This window comes from Mustela erminea, chromosome 12, assembly GCF_009829155.1.
Source record: "Mustela erminea isolate mMusErm1 chromosome 12, mMusErm1.Pri, whole genome shotgun sequence".
In the NCBI taxonomy this organism is placed as follows: domain Eukaryota; kingdom Metazoa; phylum Chordata; class Mammalia; order Carnivora; family Mustelidae; genus Mustela; species Mustela erminea.
The window spans coordinates 26,251,344-26,273,616 of record NC_045625.1 but is presented as its reverse complement, the minus strand read 5'-3'; the positions used below and the strand labels follow the sequence as shown (position 1 = coordinate 26,273,616).

Here is a 22,273-nt window from a genome sequence, read left to right as displayed (position 1 = left end):
AGCCGAAGGCAGCGGCTTAACCCACTGAGCCACCCAGGTGCCCCTGTAATAGTGATTATTAATACAACTTTTTAAAAAGGATGTTGAACAGTGTTGATCATCAGGAAAATGCAAATTACAGCCACAATGACTTATCACTGCACACCTATTAGAATGGCTAAAAATTTAAATAGTGATAACAACAAATGCTGCAGTTGTCTCTTTTATGGTTTTCTTTTTGCTTGTGTACTGTATACCATGGTCTGTACTATGATTTTACTAGAGAGTACCCTTCAACAATGTATAAAAACTCATATAACACTTTTTATTAAAAAAACGTAAAGGATGGGACGCCTGGGTGGCTCAGTTGGTTAAGCGGCTGCCTTCGGCTCAGGTCATGATCCCAGCGTCCTGGGATCGAGTCCCACATCGGGCTCCTTGCTCGGCAGGGAGCCTGCTTCTCCCTCTGCCTCTAGCCTGCCACTCTGTCTGCCTGTGCTTGCGCTCTGTATCTCTCTCTATATATATAACAAATAAATAAAAATCTTTAAAAAAAAAAAAAAGTAAAGGAAAAATCCCATCACAATTTTTTAGAAGACAGAGTTTTAGGTTTTTGTTTCGTTTTTCTCCTTTCTTCCTCCAGTTCTTCATTGATTTGCTCTATAAATTTAATAATCCTCTTTAAAATTTATTTTTATTCTTTTGTGTCGTTTTTAGTTGACTTTTCCCCAATCTACCAGCAAAAGCCCTTTAGCAGCTGGTGTCATTATTCTTAGGCTTTTGTAAGTTTAATTGATTTCATATTTATCACCAGTTTTTTTTTCCTCACCTAAAACTTTTAAATTCCATCTTTTTCTATAGTTTAAGTAATTTGGAGAATATTTTCTAGTGAATATTACAGGAAGGGTGATTGGAGGACTAGTTTCCTGAATGTTTATTACCACAAAATGTCTTTCAGGTCACTTAGAAGAGTGATAGTTACAGTGTGCAGGAGTTTGTTTTGGACCCCACACTGCAACCATCTGATCCGTCTGTCTGACTTCACAGACAAAGGGAAAACCTTTGCTCTTAAGAATCTGTCCTCTCCTCGTATCATGCCAGTTATAATTTACTAGGAGCCATCCTTCCCCATATCGTAGTGGAAGACCAGAGTGTCTGTAGCAGTGCTGTCCAAACAGAGCTTCCTGTGATGCTGGAAATGATCTCTGTCTGCACAGTCCAGTGCAGCAGCCATTAGCCACATGTGACTACTGAGCACTCGAAATGTGGCAAATGTAACCAAGGAACTGAATGTTTAATTTTAATTAGTTAAATAGCATCATGTAGCTAGTAGCGAGCATAGATAATGCACATCCAGAGAGTCTGATGGAACCAGGAAGGGCTTTACTATTGTATAAATCTGGACTCAAATCCAGGGGTGTCACTTCCTAGATTTGTGATCTTGGGCGAGTTATTTAACTTCTGAGTTCCAGGTTTGTTTGTTTGTTTTTTTAATCTCATGGGGCTAAGATTAGTATCTACCTATAAGGGTTATTATAAGTAATACAGGAAATCCACAGCATCTAGTACACTGTTTAGTACATAGCAGATGTTTAGTAAGTGATAGCTATTGTCAATATTATCTTTACTTGCTTTTATTTCTGCTTTTGGAATAAATCCTATGAACTTATATTTTCCTGATAAACCCAAGTAATAATTTTTCTGTAAGATTGGGTATTTAAGAGTTCTCCTGGGTATAGGGCCCTGTCCTGAGGTCTGGCGATAAGAAATGACCCTGGCCTCCAGGGCACAGGTGCATGCTTTTTTGGGGAGACAGGACATGGGATTAAAACAACAGTTAACAGAATTGATTCACAAAGACCAAGCTTAGATAAGGAGACCAAAAGTTCCAGGCTTTGTAGAAGGCAGCCTGAGCACCCAAGCCTAGAAAAAAGCTCCATGAAAGAGGGCACGGAAGGGACAATGCGGTGCAACTGGATCTTAAGGCATTGTCAGTGAAATGACCAGTGGAATCATGGCATGGGCTTTATAAGACGGTACTTAAGACCACCTGGTCTTAGATGGATCAATAGAAAAATTAGACACACACAGAGACACACATACATACACACACAACTAGAAAAGTAGGAAAGGAGCCGATTGGGGGTGAGGGACCGAATATCCTGCTGTGAAGTTTGGAGAAGAGAAAGCGTAGAGAGGTTATTTGAATAAGAACATCATGTCTTTAATGAGCACTCCTGGCTAAAGTACTATCCAACAGGCACTGTGTTGAGAGCTGAGGTTCATTCATTGACTCAGCAAATATTCATGAAGGCTAGAGTGGGGATTTGGGAGAATTTAAGTTCCATGAGACAGATCTCAGAAACCCTGGGATCCCTACAGTTTCAGAGATAGAGGACAGAGGCTTACCCAAGTGGGCATAAGATGCCAAGTGGCTCAGGTAAGGTGACTCAGGAATTCCCAGCCAGCGCCAGATACAGACGCAGGGCAGCCAGGAACAGGAAAAGCACAAGGCACTGGGTACTGTTCTGGGAAATGGGGCTCAAGAGCTGTGCTGCAGACCACAGAGAAGTATGACAGGACTGAGGTAGGGTGTGATCCAAAGAATTCAGGGAATTAGAGAGCCAGGGCAAAAGCTTAGTCAGATGAATTGGAGCAGGAGAGTTGGTAGTGAGGTCCCAGGTTCTGGAGAAGTTAGAAAAGCAACTTCTGGAAAGGGGGTGGAGGAGTGAGATCATAGTGGTCAATGTCAGACCTGGAATAGCACAATGCATGCAGTGTGGGGGATGTGGGGAAGAGGCTGGAGCCATTTCTACACCTGTTACTTCAGCTGGAAACCACGACAGGACATACTCTCTGTGTGAGGACAAGGCTTAGCTGTGGGAACTGGAGAAAGCAGAAGTCAGAAAGGAGAGGGCTCAACAGAGATGTTAACCCCAGGTCTTAACTTGGTTCTCATTTCTCTATTGTCTGTTTACTCTGGAGACTCTGGTCTCCAAAGAGGAAGGAGGAGCTATTCTAGTTGCACAAGGAGGGCAGCTTATGCTCACAACCGACTTGACTCTCCCCACCCTACCTCTACCTCCTATCCCCATAGGACAGCTTGGGTCCCCATTGGCTTTCTGGGCCATTCTAGGCTTCAAAATCAGGCCAGGCTAAGTCCATCTTGTTTTCACTCTTCTCCATTTCTACCCAGCCAGATTCTTCTGCCTGGGTCAGATTGCTGAAGCCGGGACTACTCCCTGATAAGGTCTGGGCCAGGCTTAATGCCTGCTTGGATCCTGTGTGTGTCAAGTTTAGGAGGAGAGGAGCCAAGCACAGGCTGTATGTATCCTGTTAAACAAACAAACACACAAACAAAAAACAGTCTGATTCAGCTACTGTGTGAGTTTTGGAATCATGTCTGAAACTCTAGCTGGTAACTGACTGATTTAAGGCAACTTGCAAGGAAACCAGATCTCCACCAGCCAGAAAAAAATTGACGTGCTCTTGGGTAGCACAGGAGTATCTGTATTAAAGTGAACGTGAGAACTGTGGCAAGAAATCAAGGTTTCCTCTGTAGGTTTTTTATTGGTTACATTTAAAATAACATCCTCGGGGCACCTGGGTGGCTCAGTGGGTTAAAGCCTCTCTGCCTTCGGCTCAGGTCATGATCCCAGGGTCCTGGGATGGAGCCCTGCATCAGGCTCTCTGCTCAGCAGGGAGCCTGCTCCCTCCTCTCTCTCTCTGCCTGCCTCTCTGCCTACTTGTGATCTCTGTCTGTCAAATAAATAAATAAAATCTTAAAAATAAAATAAAATAACATCCTCAGGGGCACCTGGGTGGCTCAGTGGATTAAGCCGCAGCCTTGGGCTTGGGTCATGGTCTCAGTGTCCTGGAATCAAGCCCCGCATCAGGCTCTCTGCTCAGCAGGGAGCCTGCTTCCCCCTCTCTCTCTGCCTGACCCTCTGCCTACTTGTGATCTCTCTCTCTGTCAAATAAATAAATAAAATCTTAAAAAAAAAAAAATAACATCCTCTAATTGTCCTAAGACACCTCCAGTGGAACATCCTGAAAACATCTGCTGAATTTGAGGACTAAGGGGGTGCCTGCCTCATCCCCTCAGTGGATATGTTTGGTTTGGGATTTGTCAGTCTGGAGTGCTGAAGGCTCTGGGCAACACAGGCCTGGCAGATTTTCCCCACCTGCCTAAAATATAGCCCAAGGGGGCAGAGGCCCCCTTCCCAGCCCTATCCTGTGCCTCCATTCTCCAGGCCCTGGAGCTGTGGCCTTTATTTCAAGTCTGGTCCCCAGGGGGCTGAGTGGAGAATGAGGACAGCTGATAAGCCTGACATTATTGACTTTATGGGGGAGAATCCAATAAATTTACTTTCTGCAAGAAGGCTGCACTCTTATCTGCTGCCCACAGAGCATCCAAATCCCCATCTAGGGGACCCATTTGATGAGTCATGTCTCTCTCTCTCTCTCTCTTTTTTTTTTTTTTAAAGATTTTATTTATTTGTCAGAGAGAGAGAGGGAGAGAGAGCAAGCACAGGCAGTCAGAATGGCAGACAGGGACAGAGACAGAGGGAGAAACAGGCTCCCTGCTGAGCAAGGAGCCCGATGTGGGACTCGATCCCAGGACTCTGGGATCATGACCTGAGCCGAAGGCAGCTGTTTAACCAACTGAGCCACACAGGCGTCCCGAGTCATGTCTCTTAAACAAAGACCAGAGAATATAAAGAGGAGAAGGGGAGTCACACCCCACCTGTTTCTTTTCTCCAGTACCTGGTTCTGCTCACTCCCACCCCCTTTGCTTTCCTACTGCCCTTGAGGTTATTGGCTGAAAGAGCACTCTCTGCTCCAGGTCTAGAGTGAAGGCCAAACAAGCCTGGTCTTAAGAGTGTGAGCAGCTGGGCACACCCGGGGCTGTGTATCCCTCTAGCTGTAACTATGGGAAGAAAAGCCTACTCACTGGAGGCAGTTATGTACCCCGCTTTCTGTTGCAATGGTCAACATTTGTTCTGGACAGGCCTCAACACCAGGTGTCCTGAAGGAGATATGTGTGTGCATGTGTGTGCCTGGGTGTTACCAAGGGGTGCTGGGCCTGGGGAGCTGGAGAGTGGCAATTAATTGTAAGAGAGAGCCCGATGCTCAACGGAAGCTTTTCTTTCCCCTCTTTGATATCTCCCTTATCCAGCTCTGGGCTCTGTTTGCTTCAAATTCTAGAAGGAAATAAATGCTTCTTAGCAGCACAGGACCCAAAGCAACTGGAAGGAGAGAAGTTGGAGCCAGGATGGGTGGGTTGGGCAAAAGAAAGAAAAAAAATGAAAGTGCCCTTTGGAGGATATTAAAGGCATGTGTTTAAGCTCTCCGTTTAGTTTTTGGATCGAGTTTTTCTGGCAACAAAAATGAAAACACAATTGTTTACTGAAAAAGTATGATTTTTGTTAGATGTCTGTTCTCACCATTTTTAAGAATTTACTGCTAAAATTCACAATAAGCCATGAAGCTGAGGTTTCCGATTCACAGCTGAGAGACTAATGTGGGAGAAGGATTCAGACACCAGTCGATCTGCCTCTGCGACCACAGTAAAGGCCTTCTCTTAGTTGTTACCGACTAAGAATTGCGTAGGACTTCATCCCACTGAATTCATGACCCACCAGCCCTATTCCCAGGTTATAGAAACCAGCCTCAGAAGGGTAAAATATGTGGGGTTTTTTTTTTAAACAATTAAACAATTCAATCAGTTTTTAATTTCTTAAATAAAATTCTTAAAAAATAATTCTTAAATATTTCTTAAATAAGTAGCCAGTTTACCTGGGAAGGCAACAAAGCAGCATGGACCTGTAAAACAAATAATAAATTCCTCTCCTTGCAATCAGAACCAGTAACCTTATCATTGTATTTATCCCAGGCAAGCAAGGCACAAGATTAGACAGCAGACAGAGAAAACAGAGGAACACAAGAAGAGGCATCAAGAAGGGAGTGTTACATCAGTGCAGGAAATCTTTGCAAATCTGACTGTGGATGAATCACTCACCTTTCCCCTCTTCTTTATTCAGACAGGGTCTTACATTTGAATCTGGTGGAGGATCATCCCTGAGATTCAGTGTTGGCTGCTTCTGAAATGCGGGATGTCTGGTGGCAGCCTATGGCAGCCTTCCAAGTTAAGGATAACTTTGTTTACAGAGTGATATTGTTTCTCTTCCTTTGTCAACTAAAGTCACTGTATGCTGCAGGGGAAAAACCCAGTGGACAGCAGGTTTGTTTCCTTCTAAAGCAATATCATGTTTTCCTTGACTGTGTCTATCTGTGAGTATGTCCAGGGCCTTGAGACCAGTGCATATCAGAAACTGGTCTGCAGATTCCAGCATCTTTCCTTTGCTGTCATGACTAGGGAATGACCACAGGAAAGTCCAAAAATTGTGATAAAGCAGCCAAATCTCTTTTTCCCTGTGAGAGAAGACCAAAGCTCTCACTCATCCAACGCCCTTTCCAGAGCTCCGGTAGAGAGGTGGACCATGTCAGCTTATTTGTCTTTCCAGATGCCCTGGTTTCCTACGTCACCCGCTCTTCTCTGCAGCCACTTGCTTTATTACTTTTTTATTTGCAGGAGGTTAGAGAAGGGGAGGCAGGAAAGCTTCGGAGGAGGTGAGCTTATCACTAAGTGGCTCTGTGGATCCTGTGAATGGAGTGACATTAATGTCCATGAGAATTTACAGCCTCTGCTGGCTCTGCAAAGATGTTTGTCTAAGGACCACTGGTAAAACAGAGTCAGCTGCAGGTGAAATCTTGCTTCTTTGGGCATACTTTTTGGTATTTCGCTTGTTTGGGAGCAATATTTTGTTTTGTCAAGGATGATAACTTGTTATGTCACGTTATAATCAAAGCATATAATTTCTCATATGAAATGGAAAAATTGGCTGTAACGCCTTGCATCACACCTAGGACCCCATGCAAAACAATGGGATAGAGAGTTTGGTACTTGGCCCCCAGTTAGGGCTCAATATCACCCCCGAGATCAAAGAGTATCCGCTGTCCTGTCACAGCCTGCGAGCTAGTCTTCTCACATCTTTTCTCACCCACCCTGGGTACAGCAGCCAGAATGCTCTTCTCTTGTCCTTAAAAAAACAAACAATTACCAAAACCCTCCCATGGCCTTGGAAACATTCATTCCATAGAAACAAGCTATGTGTCCTGGGACAGAAGGCTGGGGGCAGCTGTTTGGAGAAATGAGTCAGCGCTGTCTTGCATTCATTCAACAAATGTCTTATCAAGCAGCTTTTATGAGCAGCGAGCACAGTTTGTGGGGTTTAGTGATTAACGAAGCTAAGTCCTTGCCCTCTTGACATTTACAGTGTATAGCAGGCAAGCCAATGAGCAAGTAAACCAGAATGAGATTTGCTTTGAAGAATTCACCATGGTGATGGGGCTTCCTTAAAACACCAGAGTCTAAGGAATTTTAATTTACCGAATAAAGTTTCACAGAAAGATAACACCTCTGACCAAGAGTCACACCCACACACCTACGAATTAATTGTAAAATAATGAGCACAGTTTTATTTGGAAAATGCAGAGTAGGTTATCATAATATAAAATTCATGACAAGAAGCAAGACAAAGAAGGCCATTTTTATATTGATATGGGGTTTATTCTCTTAATCAATGAAGCTTCCATGAGTCTTCATGTTTCAAATGCATTGTATCTTAAAATATAAAGATCTAAACCAAGTAGTCCTGGAAAAACTGAAAGGAGGGAACAGACATGAAGCAGTGGAGGGAGATTTTCATACAGCTCTGTCAAAGAGATTAAAACAGACCAGGGGCACCTGGGTGCCTCAGTGGGTTGAGCCTCTGCCTTTGGCTCAGGTCATGGTCCTGGGGTCCTGGGATCGAGCCCCGCATCGGGCTCTCTGCTCTGCAGGGAGCCTGCTTCCTCCTCTCTCTCTGCCTGCCTCTCTGCCTACTTGTGGTCTCTGTCAGATAAATAAAGAAAAAAATCTTAAAAATAAATAAATAAATAAATAAATAAATAAATAAATAAAACAGACCAAAACTTCCAAAAAGGAGGTGAAGAATGGATTTACTGGAGGTATATAAAAACACTTTATTTTTCAAACAGGATATTTACCTCCTTTTCTATTGCTTATGGATCATTTATAAGAGTTGATCATACGTTTTACCGAATAGAAGTTCTCAATGAATATCCCAGAGCAAAAAAATAGAGAGCATATCTTTGACAATAGCACAGTGAAATTAGAAATTAATGGAAAATTGTTTCCAAAAAATACCACCACAAAGAAATTTTAAAAATACTTTCAAAAAGAAAAATTAAAATAAACAACAGATGTTAGAAACTAATGACAACAGTAGTACAAATGGAAACACAGAGTGACACCAAAGGTATGTCAGAAGAAAATTCATAGCCTGAAAATTAATAAAATAAACATTCAATCTAAGAATGGGAGGTGGAGAGAGAATGAAATAAACATAAGCAAATGAGAAAGAACAGATTTAATAGAATAGACATTGATACATTAGAAAATCATAAAAATGTTGGAACCCAGGGGTAGTTTTCAAAAAGAACAATAACATGTATAAGATTCTGCAAAGCTAATCAAGAAGAGAGAGAACACATATCGTGAGAACTGTGAAAGGCAGCACAAATACCGGTAGATATATTTTTTATTTTCATTTTTAAAGAGATTTTATTTATTTATTAGCGAGAGCATGAGCGGGAGGGAGGGACAGAGGGAGAGGGAGAAGCAGGCTCCCCACCAAGCAGGGACCCCAACATGGGGCTCGATCCCAGAGCTATAGGATCAAGACCTGAACCAAAGGCAGACTCTTAACTGATAGAGCCACCCAGGTGCTCCAGATATATATATATATTTTTAAATCATCAAATAGCTGTATATAGCACTTTATTAATGATTTTGAAAATGTCAAAGTTTATATGTCAAAGTACCAAAATTAACTTAAGAGATAGAGCACCTGAAGGAACAAAACCTACCTGAAAGGATTTACTAGTGAATTCTATTAACTATCAAGAACTAGCTAATCCATATGATGAATGAATTGATGGCTGCATACACAGTAGGGACGGAAGAAGGGATGGATGGATGGATGGATGGATGGATGGATTGGGTCCTGGAAATGCAGAATTGGGGATTGGAAAGGGAGTTAGAAATGAGAGGGGAGGAAGGAGTTTTAAGACTGGATAAATAAGGCTGATGCTTGACCTCCAGCCAAAATGACCTTGGCCCACAACCGCCTGGGCTGACAGAAATCCCTTCTGAAACCCTCAGGTTTGGTCTCTCCTGAAGCTGACAACCGCTGCACGGAAGACTAGAGGTCCAGTGTTCACAGGCTAATCCAGACAGATCAATTAAGCCAGTAGAACCAGGCTCTCCTCGCGACCTGCCTTTCCCTCACCAGGGGTCTGCAGGTGCAGTCTCTCCAGGGGGCAGTGGGAGCCATGAATAGTAAGGGTTTTAGCTTGAGCACACAGAGGCGTTTAGCTGCCCAAACTTAATCCCCCAATAATCGGATTATGTAAATTCCTCCTTCAACCCCTTCCCCGGAGGAACCGGACCTAGCCCCTAACTCCCAGCACTGGGAGACTGGGATAGGAGAGGGCCCATCATCTGAAGAATCACTGCTGGTGGCATGGTGCCCCCAAATGTTTCCCCATTTTAACAATGATAAAGGCAGCAATAGTGTGTAAGACAGGTTTGAGAAGAAAACAGATGTCGACCCTGGTCAGTTGTGCCCCTTTCTCTGTAGCTCGTGTCCAGCTGTGCACAGATCCCACTTACAGCTTCTTGTTTTATTTTGCATCACACGTTTCTGACCTTGTGGTCCAGTTGCCACAATTCTTTTTTTTACAATCTCAGAATATGCCACTAAGCACATATATTCCCTTAAAAGCTTTCGGCTAAGATAAAGGTTGTATAAGCCCTTGGTTTAAAATATAACCTCCGGTCTATCAGAATTGTGATATAACAGGGCATGGTAGAAAAGCATGGGCAGTGGGAGGCCACAGTTCCACTTCCACAGAGCACAGAGAAGACAGAAGAGCAGAAAGAGGACAAATTGGGGATGTTTGCTGGAAATATCAAGTAGTGTTTCTAAAGGCCCCCTTTGTGCACAAGTTGACCAATTAATTTTGTCCAACTCACCCTCCAATTCATCCCTTGCATTGCCACCAGAATGAGCCTTGTATCCTGTAAATCTAACTGGATGGCTCCCATCTTCAGTCCACACAGCTGGCGTCACATGACTGTCTTCTCCACTCTTACCAGTGTAATTCCTGCAATCTTCCCCATTCTTCACCCCAGATACCCAGGCAACTGGGACCACTGCCTTTTTTTTTTTTTTTAATATTTTATTTATTTATTTGACAGAGAGAGATCACAGGTAGGTAGAGAGGCAGGCAGAGAGAGAGAGAGAGAGAGGGAAGCAGGCTCCCCGCCGAGCAGAGAGCCCGATATGGGACTCGATCCCAGGACCCTGAGATCATGACCTGAGCCGAAGGCAGCGGCTTAACCCACTGAGCCACCCAGGCGCCCCGGGACCACTGCTTTTTTAGATACACTTTAGATGGCCCTGTACTAGCCCTCCTCCAGTACCCAGCTGGGGCCCATTTCCCACATTCTGGATCACGTTCTGGGTATCCAGGACCCTGGGATTTAGACCAGGTATCTAGGACCTGAATTTCTGCTCCAGTGGCCATTTTTAGAACCTACACAGGGCTCTTCCTTAGGTCCATGTGACCTGGAAGTCCACATCATACACATAAGGCCCTTCACAGAGTAGAACAGAGCTAAGCAGTGAGAACAGAATGGGAATGGGTCAGGAGTCTCCATTGGTACCTTTCTCCTGCGTCCCACAAATGTCAGAGGCAACCTTGTGTCAGGGCCTGGTTTAAATGCCATCCCTCCCACAAGCAATCTCTGATCCTCCAACTAGAATTAGTGTTCCTCCCCATTTCCAAGTTCATACTCTCTGACACTCAGGACTGTCTTGTATTTAGTCATTTTTGTCATGTGTCTCCCTCCCAAAGGCTGTGAATTCCATGAAGTCAGATGTAGCATTTTCTTCACCTTCTCACCTCCCGAGACTCTAGCAATTCATGCAACAGCTTTTTAAATTTATAATTAGAACTGCATTTTTTTTTTTTTTTGAGGAGGGGGACAAATAACCCCAAAGTCTCAGTGACTTACACCAGCAAAGATTTAACCCTCACTCATGTTACAGGAGAACCATGGTTGGTTATGGGTTTGCTCCACGCCTTTCAGGCTGAAAGAGCAACCCCAAACATAACTTTCACATGATAGCCCAACTAGAATCACTCTTAAAGCTCCCACTCCATCACCCCAGACAGCAGGTCTGCTCACATTCCATTGGCTGATGCAAGTCACATGGCCAAGCCCAGCGGTGGTTGGGGAAGTCCTCTCCCATCATCTACAGGGAGGCACGGTCAGTCCATGGCAATGGGTGGGGCTATATAATCCTCTCCCAGGGAAGCGAGCCAGTAGCTGTCCTTACAATCCTATCACTGTCCCTATTTTCCAGATGAGGAGACTGAGGGAGGAAGAAGTTATATAATTGGCCTAGGATCACATAAATGGGGTGGACCAGAGATTTCTTTTATTTCTTTTTTATTTTTTAATTAACATATAATGTATTATTTGCCCCAGGGGTATAGGTCTGTGAATCATCAGGCTTACACATTTCAAAGCACTAACCATAGCACATACCCTCCCCAGTGTCCATAACCCAGCCACCCTATCCCCCCACCACTCACACCTCCAGCAACCCTGTTTTTTTCCGGAGATTAAGAGTCTCTTATGGTTTGTCTCCCTCCTGATCCCATCTTGTTTCATTTTTTCCCTCCCTACTCCCCATGGCCCACTTGCCCTGCCCCTCAAGTTCCTCATATCAGAGAGATCATATGATAATTGTCTTTCTCTGATTGACTAATTTCACTTAGCATAATACCCTCTAGTTCCATCCACGTCACAAATGGTAAGATTTCATTTCTTTTGATGGCTGCATAGTATTCCATTATATATATATATATATACCACCTCTTCTTCATCCATTCATCTGTTGATGGACATATAGGTTCCTTCTGTAGTTTGGCTATTGTGGACATTGTTGCTATAAGCATTTGGGTGCACACGCCCCTTCGGATCACTACCTTTGTATTTTTAGGGTAAATACCCAGTAATGCAATTGCTGGGTTGTAGGGTAGCTCTATTTTCAACTTTTTGAGGAACCTCTATGCTGTTTTCCAGAGTGGCTATTTCCTGACTGGTTAATTTGAGCCATTCTGACTGGTGTGAGGTAGCATCGCTTTGTGGTTTTGATTTGTATTTTCTTGATGATGAGTGATGTTGAGCACTTTTTCATGTGTCTTGTTGGCCATCTGGATGTCTTCTTTGCAGAAATGTCTGTTGGTGTCTTCTGCCCATTTCTTGATTGGATTATTTGTTCTTTGGGTGTTCTTTGGGTGTTCTTTGGGTGTTGAGTTTGATAAGTTCTTTATAGATTTTGGATAATAGCCCTTTATCTTCTCCCATTCTATTGGTTGTCTTTTGGTTTTGTTGACTGTTTCCTTTGCTGTGCAAAAGCTTTTGATATTGATGAAGTCCTGATAGTTCATTTTTGCCTTTGCTTCCCTTGCCTTTGGTGATGTGTCTAGGAAGAAGTCACTGCAGCTGAGGTCGAAGAGATTACTGCCTGTGTTCTCCTCTAGGGTTTTGATGGATTCCTGTCTCACATTGAGGTCTTTCATTCGTTTTGAGTCTATTTTTGTGTGTGGTGTAAGGAAATGGTCTAGTTTCATTCTTCTTCATGTTGCTAACTTTCCCAACACCATTTGTTGAAGAGGCTGTCTTTTTTCCACTGGACATTCTTTCCTGCTTTGTCAAAGATTAGTTGACCATAGATTTAAGGGTCTGTTTCTGGATTCTCTATTCTGCTCCATTGATCTCTGTGTCTGTTTTTGTGCCAGTGCCATGCTTAGACCATAGGTTTCAACCTGGGTAATGCAACCCCAGAATCCTTTACTCTTATCCACTATGCTGTAATGCATTGTGAGTTTATTGTACTAAATTCTATGCTGGGTCCTTCAGAGAATGTGATGTCTAGAAATTAATTACTTATTCATTCATTAATCAACCAATGTTTGATGAATGCCTATTCACTGGGGTTGGGAAGAGATAGAATATATAAGTAAAATATTACTAAATCGGGGGTGGTGGTGGTGATGCCTGGGTGGCTCAGTGGGTTAAAGCCTCTGCCTTCAGCTCAGGTCATGATCCCAGGGTCCTGGGATGGAACCCCACATCAGGCTCTCTGCTCAGCAGGGAGCCTGCTTCCCTTCCTCTCTCTCTCTCTCTCTCTCTCTCTCTGCCTGCCTCTCTGCCTACCTGTGTTCTCTGTCAAATAAATAAAATCTTTTTTAAAAATTACTAAATGGGAATGAGCACTAAAGAGAATAAAGCAGGGTAGGTTGATGAAGAGTCCCTATGTGCGTGAAGTACAATGTTAGATGTGATTCTCAGAGACTGCATAAGAAGATGACGTTTGACCAAAGATCTGAAGGATCTCAGCTCCTTGAGGGCAGGGATTTGTGTCTGTTTTGTTTGAAGTTGTCTCCCTGCACCTGAGCAGGGTAGGCCATAGTAGGTGATAATGGTGGAATGAATGAATGGAGGTGGGGGTGGAGGTGGGAAACTATATGGATAACTTGGAGGCAGAGTGTTGGAGGCAGAGACAGCAATGCAAAGGCCCTGGGGCGGGAGGGTGTTTGGTGTGTTCCTGAAACAACAATGGTCAGGGTGGCTACATTTGACTAAACCACAGGAAGGGAAGAAGGAGACAGGTCAGGTGAAGAGTATTTTAGGGGCCATTGTGAAGACTTCAGATTAACTCTCAGTGAAATGGAGAGCCACATAAGGGTTCTGAACAGGAAGTGACATGAATCCAAACTGGATTTTCATAGGTTTCTTCTGGGTGATGCTGGATAGCAGAGAGAGCATAGAAGAAGAAAGCCGAGTAGAAGGCCACTGAAATAACCAAGCTGTGTGCTGAGCACTGTGGACCCGGAGATGCCTGAACCGGGTGTCTGCCCAGTGCAGTGACCGCTGTGTATCACTGTGCATCTTCATCTCTTGGAATGTTTAGTGAAAACGCAGATTTCGGATCCCACCCCCACAACCGCTGATCTAGTGGGTCTGGGTTGTGGGCCTGGGAAGCGGGGCAACAGGAGTGGGGAGGGAAGGGCGGGAATCCCGTGCGGGAAGGGGTCCCGTGAGTCCCGGAGACAAAGGACCGCGTCCTATAAAGGCAGCGGTGGCGGCGCGGCGTCCAGGCGAGGGCGCACACGGCCAGCCACGGCGACAACGACGGCGCGGTCTCCCGGCTCCAGGCGAGGAGGTGCGTCGACCCCGTGGGGGAAGTGGGCGCTACCCGGGCCGGGTTCGTGGGCCAGCCGGTCTCCCGCGCAGCCCCGGAATCCGAGCCTCACTCGCCCGGGAGGACAGAGGTGTGGAGGCGACTTGGTAGCAGCTACCAAGTCGACTCAGTGAGAAGACCCGGGGGTTTCTGAGTAGGGGTGGTGGCGCGACTGCGGGGGAGCAAAGCGATGCCCTTGTGCGTTGGCCTGGCTGCTTCACCTTGGTATGCGATGCTGAACGCACCCCCGAGGGCGGTTAGGGTAGCTTCTGCGTCTGGGTGAGCTACTCCCCCGCACCTGGCAGGTGCGAAACTTGAGCGCCGGCTGCTTTCCTGGATGCAGACTTCAGGCTAGGGGGAGTGAAGGTTTTAAAAAGGAAAAGACAGAAGTAAGGAAGTGAAGTGGGCTGGGGCTACAGGTTGGGCGCGGTGGGCGGAGAATTCAGGTGCGTCAGGCGGCGAGGCGCAGGTGGAAGAGGCAGCTCTCCGGGAGAGCGGGGTGCCCTCCCAAAGAAAGTTACTCACGGTAAATGTATTTATTTAGAGCATCAACGTGCAGAGTTGAATACATACTATTATGTGTATGTGTTCCGATTTTTAAAGGACATATGTATTCTATATAAAGGATCTATATTATATTTACGCACACCAAACTGGCTACTGCTGGGGAGTAGGATTGAATAGATAGATAGAGACACTTCTATTTTTTAACGTTATGCACTTGTGCACTGCTTGTTTGTCTGTTTCTTGGATGAGCATGTGTTACTTCTATAATGATTTCAAAAGGCAAAACTATTCCCAGTGTTGGAGTTTATGTACCTTTCCCTAACCCAATTCTATAGGCTACCTTCCATCTCTTTCTTTCTGGAGTCTGTTTTCACTTATTTTCAAGAAAAAGACAAAAGAAGAGACAAATGCACATGACCAAATGACAGGAGGAGAAATTTTAAGTCTTATGAACAAAGAGCCATGTGAGTCCGAATGCCTGGGACAGGCCACTGCAGGAATGTTCTCGGTGCCCCAGGCTCTGTGTGCAGAAACCACTGTCACAAAAAAGCAGCAATCCCTTTTGGGGGCATTGGTCACTTTCTGTAGGTGCGTAACTGTCATTCTTCTCTCTGGTAACTTGTTAACTTCAGTGGTGACAATATAATAGAAAGAAGTTTGTGCACACTTATATTCCTATATTCCTATTATATTTACCATTACATTCCTCTTGCCTAGGCATTCCTAACCCCAGGTCCGTGACACCTACCCAACCAGAGGCATGGAACTAAAAATCAGGGGTTCTATATGCTTGGATGGGAAAAAATTACATCTTCATTTCCAGTAACCTTTGATCTAAATTTAGCATTTCCTTTATTTACTAATGTAGGTAATAAAAAGTAGTACTAGTGATGAGGTCACCAATAAAAATCTTAAATACCTTCATCCACAGACATTGCATATCTTTTGATTACATATCACTGTGTAGAAATTATAGTAATAAATACTTTATATGTTGAAAACAAAACATATTATTACTGTTTTGCATTTTAAAATTATTTTAATAATTATTTGGTGATTTTATGTGTTATGTATTTCAGTTCATGCATTTAAAATAATTATTCTGCAGAGGGAACAAAAGGCTTTTTACTTTATGTATTTTGAATCATTGTTCTGGGAGATTGAGTCCTCTCTTAGGCTTCCCCAGACTCCCAGAAGAAACCATGGTGCAAAAAGTTTATGTACTCTGACCTAGCAGAAGTCGGTGGTGATGAAGATGCATCAATACAGAGGAGTGGGACACACGGCTGTGCCGCTGACTCCCCATGTGACCTGGGACAACATGTTTTACCTCTGTTTTGACATCTATCAGATGTTTCTGATTCTGTGGCACCTGGTGCATTTTTTAAGCTCTTAAATTATTCTGAAATCAAGCTTAGCAGTAATCAGTCCTTACAACTGGAAAAGCACTAAGTCCAATTTTCCTTTGATTTAATGAGTACGTTAGTAATTTCCCAGTGACCACTGCTTTGAATTTTCCCAGCTTGTTAAAGAACTGATTTCTATTTCCCCCTGTGGAGGAGAGTAACACCCTTGAGGATAAACCAACAAGGCATTATTAAGCTCCTTCTAGGATGGCAGGCTACATTTCTGAAGCCCATCTTTTCCTCTCCTGATTTCCTCTGTCTGCTTCTAGCACAATAGAATCGAGCCCTCTTAGAAGAGAACACCAGTTAGTTTATCCTGCTTAATCTTTTTCTTCCAGCTTGAAAAAGACGTTCCCCCCGCCCCCCGACCCCGACCACAAGGGACCAGAGTTGACTTAGTGAGTGAGCTAAACCCTCTTTTGACAAGAGAAGCTTGAAAATAACTTTGCTCCCACAGTCCCGGCTGCAATGCAGCCAGCCTCAGTGTAAGCTAAACTGGATAGTTTTCTATCTTAAAATCCCTTGATTTAGGTTCAAACTGTCATATGTTAATTTTACTTGGTTACAGTTCTGACAACACTCATATTTTTCATTGTAGATAAAAGATGAGGCTATTTAGACATGACCAAGTGAGATCAAAGGCAATAGGCAGGGCACTGTGGCCTTTTAGAGCAGAAAGAGGCCCCCCGGATCACCTGGTCCACCCCCTTCCGTTTGGAAGGATACATGGTATGCCTGGAAGGTCCCTAGAATACCTGGAGTAGGTGCTGCTCTCTCCATTCACAAGGCACTGGTTTCCTCAGGATCCAGCAGGCAGCACCATGTCCGCCACATATGGTCAGTAAGTGTTGATACGTAAGCTCAGAGTGCGTATGATTGTATCTGGATCATGAGTCCTACTAAACGTTTCTCCACAGAGACCCAAGTGGCTGGTGGAAGGAGCCTGAAACCAGCCAGTGAGCTTGGGCTGCCATCCCTCTCCCTTCTCACTGGGTTCTCAACAGAGCCCTCTGTCTCCAATACAGACAGAAGTGGGAAAGGCAACAAGCACAGGGATGGGGAAGTGTCCTGGGGCCATACGGATGACGAAAAATGCTATTCTTTGGAGTAACTGACCCTTCCCATCTGCATAGGGAAGAGAAGCCTTGTATTTTTAAGCACCTATGTAGCAGGCACTGTATTGCCTCCTTTATGTATTTTTATGCTTTACAGAATATATTATAAATCCTCACAAGAACCCTGGAAATGGCTTTATTTCCATTTTCTAGAGAATAAATCAAGGCTTAAAGAAGTTAAGTGATTTTCTCAGAATTGTATAACTAAGAAATTGGGAGCTGAGATTCACAGCTGGGTCTTTCTACATTAAAGCCCATAAACTGGGGCGCCTGGGTGGCTCAGTGGGTTAAAGCCTCTGCTTTCGGCTCAGGTCATGATCCCAGGGTCCTGGGATCGAGCCCCGCATCAGGCTCTCTGCTCAGCGGGGAGCCTGCTTCCTCCTCTCTCTCTCTCTGCCTCTCTGCCTACTTGTGATCTCTGTCTGTCAAATAAATAAATAAATCTTAAAAAAATAATAATAAAAAAAATAAAGCCCATAAATTTTTTTAGCTTTTGTCAATTATGAAGCAAATAATATATGAATCCTTTTTAGTTATAAAAATGTAAAATATTACCCACCTATGTCAGATAAAACACACCCATCTCCTTTTTCTATCTTCCCCCAACCCATGGTCCTCCCCCAGGGAACCACGGTCAACAGTTTAGCCTGAATCCTTCGAGGTATTTTGCTCTGCAGACACACACACACACACACACACACACACACACACACACACCCCAACACACACATCCATAGACAGATAGAGCAGAACAAACAAATCCATAAATCAAGCTCAGACCTTTTCTACTGCACTGTAGCTGCTTCATTAGGAAAGAAAAATGCTATGTTGCAATGAACATTTACTTTTCCCTGTTTTGTTGGTAGAGATAATAATTGTGATTAATATTTATTGACCACTGGCTGTGTGCCAGACCCTTCACTAAAGTGGTTTATGTGGATCATCTTATGTGTCCTTACAGGTGGCACCCTGAGTCCCCTTTTACTTACGAGGCATTTGACACACAGAGAGTTTAAGTAGATTGCTCAGCTAAGGAGCAGAAACAAAAATCCAAACCAAGTTCTGGCTCCAAAGCCTCTGTCCTTACCCACACAAAGATGCTTCCATTGGCAACGGATCCCTATAGAGTCAGGGCTTGAGGGTAACAGAGTGGCTTGTTCTAATTAACTGAGATGTCATTTGGTTCCTACCGAAGGGCAGAGATGCCAGCACACAGTGTAGTGAAATGACTTCTGGACCATGTCGGTGGCCCTTGGCCAATCCCAGCAGTGCCTCCAGTACTGTCTCTACAACCAACACTGCTTGCGTATGTATGCAGTGTGAGGTAATGCGTGAGAAATGATGCCTGGCACAAAGCAAAGTTAAGTTCCTCAGCTTATGGTTCACAGAATGCCTTCACATCAAACTGTGAAGAAAGGATGGTATAATTCATGCCCATTGTATAGCTGAGGAACTGAGGCTCGGGTTGGTGAAGTGACTTAGGCAGTGCCTCACAGCTGGTTCATGTTTGCTGCTGTGACCAGAACACATACCCTCTGGCGGAGATAGTGGCGTTTCCCTGTGCTGAGCTCCTGCTGGACCTGCCTCCAGGACTGCAGGGATCTGGTGAAGGTACTGCTTCCTTATCACCCAGAGTTTCAATAAGGATGACAGGTTCCTATTTTCAGAGTAGAGCGCCCACCGCACGCCAGATCTCGGAGGGCTTTGTTTGCTCCTGCATCATCTGCGTTCCCATTAACGCATGTTAATCCAGGCTGCCTGGCAAAAGGGGCCTGTGCCTCTATGGATTAAAAATGGCAAAGGAAAATTCGGCAATAGATGGTGATAATCAGCTCTCCCCGAGTTGGAAATGTCACCCAAGCACAGGCTTGTGGAGGCCTGAATATTTTCCGTAGCACCCACCTGTCTCTTGTCTTTTCTTCTGGTCATGCCAAATAGCCCCACTTCTGTCTTTCATACAACAGGGGTTCAAGACACTTCATCACTCTGCTCATCCTCTTCTAAACGTGGTCCAGGCTGGATATTTTAGGTCTTGTGCAGTGAGGCCCAACTCTCCAGGTGAGGTTTGTCTGCTAAGAGGGGAGCTGCACTATTATCGTCATTCCCCAGATTATCTTATTAGGGAAACCTAGAACTACAGCTTTTTTTTTTTTTTTAAGATTTTATTTATTTATTCGACAGACAGAGTGAGTAGGTAGAGAGGCAGGCAGAGAGAGAGGAGGAAGCAGGCTCCCCGCTGAGCAGAGAGACCGATGAGGGACTCGATCCCAGGACCCTGAGATCATGACCTGAGCTGAAGGCAGAGGCTTAACCCACTGAGCCACCCAGGTGTCCCAGGACTACAGCTCTTATTTTTTTATTTATTTTTGAGACTCCATACTTAACTCCCTATTGGCTAAATGTATATTTTATCTGCGGAAGCACTAAATCCTATACTATGCCTGATTCTGAATAATTTGGAGGAGTTGGTGATAAAGAGTGGGGATACTGGGATAAAACCACCTTGCAACAGGAGGCTTCAAAACAGCTCAGGAGAAAAAGGCTGAAGGGTATTGTTCTTACCCTGTCCTTTTTTCTGCCACATTTTCTTCTCTTATTAGAAAATCCAATAAATAAATAAATAAATAAATATATATATATATATATATATATATATATATATATATATATATATTTAAAAAAAGAAAAAAGAAAAAGCAAGCAAGCAAACAAACAAAACCCCCAAAACTAAAAATGAGGAAGTGGAATTTCCTAAATTTTGACATGGGTCAAAAAGATCTAACATCTCAAATCCTTGGTAGGACATGCAACACCCACCATCGCTTACACAGTACTGGCCCTCAGGGCCCTTTCTCTTTCCTGTCCCAGGAGCTCAGACATGACCAGGAAGATCTTCACAAACACCAGGGAGCGGTGGAGGCAGCAGAACGTCAACAGCGCCTTCGCCAAGCTGAGGAAGCTCATCCCCACTCACCCTCCAGACAAAAAGCTGAGCAAAAATGAAACACTTCGCCTGGCAATGAGGTACATCAACTTCTTGGTCAAGGTCTTGGGGGAGCAAACCCTGCAGCAAACAGGAGTGGCTGCTCAGGGAAACATTCTGGGACTCTTCCCCCAAGGATCCCACCTGCCGGACAGGACTCTACTCGATGACTACCAGGTCCCTTCACTTGACCCAAGCCACAGCATTGCGTAGTGGGGCTCCAGCTGTCATCACCCAGGGCAGCCCTTGCTCTGAAGCCACTAGCTGTTGACAGCCTTTTGCATGTTCCAGTGTCAACTTGATGAATAATTTGTGAGGAATGCACTTATGCTTCACGGGAGGTGGCTCAGGGACAGCTGCAGGGAGCCAGACAGAGGCCATGAGGAAGATGGCTTTGGAGTCTGCTACCCCCGGAGCTCCAGACAGAGCAGCCTGCCTCTATTTTATGTATCCAAGATCTGCATAAGATGTTGTTTGGAAGGGGGGAAGCGTAGGTTAAAAACAGGCTTGGAAATCACTGTTTTACTCAGTCTGTTTTCAATTTTAAGGAAAGAGTTTTCCCATAACAGATCTCAAATGGATGAATAGAAAATGCTTCCCTCAGAAAACATTTTACTGTTTGTTTTGAAAAGTGAGGTATATGTGATCGAGGGTGAACAAAATAAGGTTGATAAATGTGAAGAGAGCCCTCACAGAAACCAACTTGGAGACTTGTGGAAACATGAGAGAGACCCTTCTCACACGTGAGGATTACAGGAACATAGCAGATACATGTGGAAGAGCTCTGCATCCTTTATCCCTGTGGAAATATGAAGTATTACCTGCATTGAACCATTTATATCTTTGTTATCTCTAAAGCTGAATGGTGGATTATATCTGTTAGAGGAAAGGACTTGATAATTTAAGAATTAGAGTTCCCAGTTTTCTTATGAAAAACAGGTAGCTAAAATAGGTTATCTAACCCCTTAGTTGCACATGTCAGACATTAAAACGTTTAATTCGGCCCAAGTTCCTGCTGATTTAAGACCTGTAAAATTCAAATATACTTATGAAAATATGAAAATAATTATGAAAATAAACACTCCCATTTAACGACTCATTTAACAGAGAGCTTAGTTTAAACAAAAGATCTAGAGTAGACAATAGGAATGTAATACCAGACTTTAATGAATTAATGACTTTGTCATTTGTCTTCTTTGCTATGGAGCATTAGCTCAATCCTATGCCGGGAGGGGTGGTACCTACTAGTCAACGAAACAGCGTGGATCTGGCAGAACTACTCACAACCACGTGCCCCCAATGATTGGATTCAAAGATGGATTCAACGATGAATCCCATAGCTGAGCCCAGAATACAAATAATGTCATTTGATTTGTCTCTGGGACATGTTATTACCCTAAAGTTCTTGACAGTACATTGGTTTCAAAACCTTCTGAAGCACAGGTAGGAAACTGATGGATTTGCAATTATGGGATTCCAGTGTATACATAATAGATGAATTTAAATTTCCTGTGACTCTAGAAAGAAGGTATTGATTTATGGAAGGTTGAAGTAAGCCTCTTTGGTTTGGTAATCAGAAAAAAAGCCAGATGTGGCTCCCCCAGAATCTCATTCCCCGCAAATAACAAGGTCGTAATGCCATTAACATCTACACAGCATTCCCACTCATAGCCCAAAGCATTTAAATATGTTTTCCTTCTAGGTCCTTTCTTTTTTTTTTTTTTTTTAAGATTTTATTTATTTGAGAGAGAGTGAGAGAGCATGAGAGGGGAGAAGTTGAGAGGGAGAAGCAGACTCTCTATGGAGCTGGGAGCCTGATGCTGCACTCGATCCTGC

At 44.0% G+C, this 22,273-nt stretch overlaps 1 protein-coding gene across 3 annotated transcripts; it reads left to right on the top strand.

The window, feature by feature from the left end:
* The first annotated feature begins 6,028 nt into the window (after positions 1-6,028).
* TAL2 (TAL bHLH transcription factor 2) lies at positions 6,029-22,137 on the top strand. Of its 3 annotated transcripts, XM_032308757.1 has the most exons (3): positions 17,965-19,065; positions 19,419-19,512; positions 20,299-22,137. In XM_032308757.1, the coding sequence occupies exon 3, from the start codon at positions 20,333-20,335 to the stop codon at positions 20,648-20,650; it is 318 nt and encodes a 105-aa protein (XP_032164648.1). In that variant the 5' UTR covers positions 17,965-19,065; positions 19,419-19,512; positions 20,299-20,332; the 3' UTR covers positions 20,651-22,137. The 3 variants fall into 3 exon arrangements, with proteins under 3 accessions (XP_032164647.1, XP_032164649.1, XP_032164648.1); XM_032308756.1 differs by lacking the exons at positions 17,965-19,065; positions 19,419-19,512 and adding an exon at positions 6,029-6,127; XM_032308758.1 differs by lacking the exons at positions 17,965-19,065; positions 19,419-19,512 and adding an exon at positions 14,431-14,731.
* The last annotated feature ends 136 nt before the right edge of the window (positions 22,138-22,273 follow it).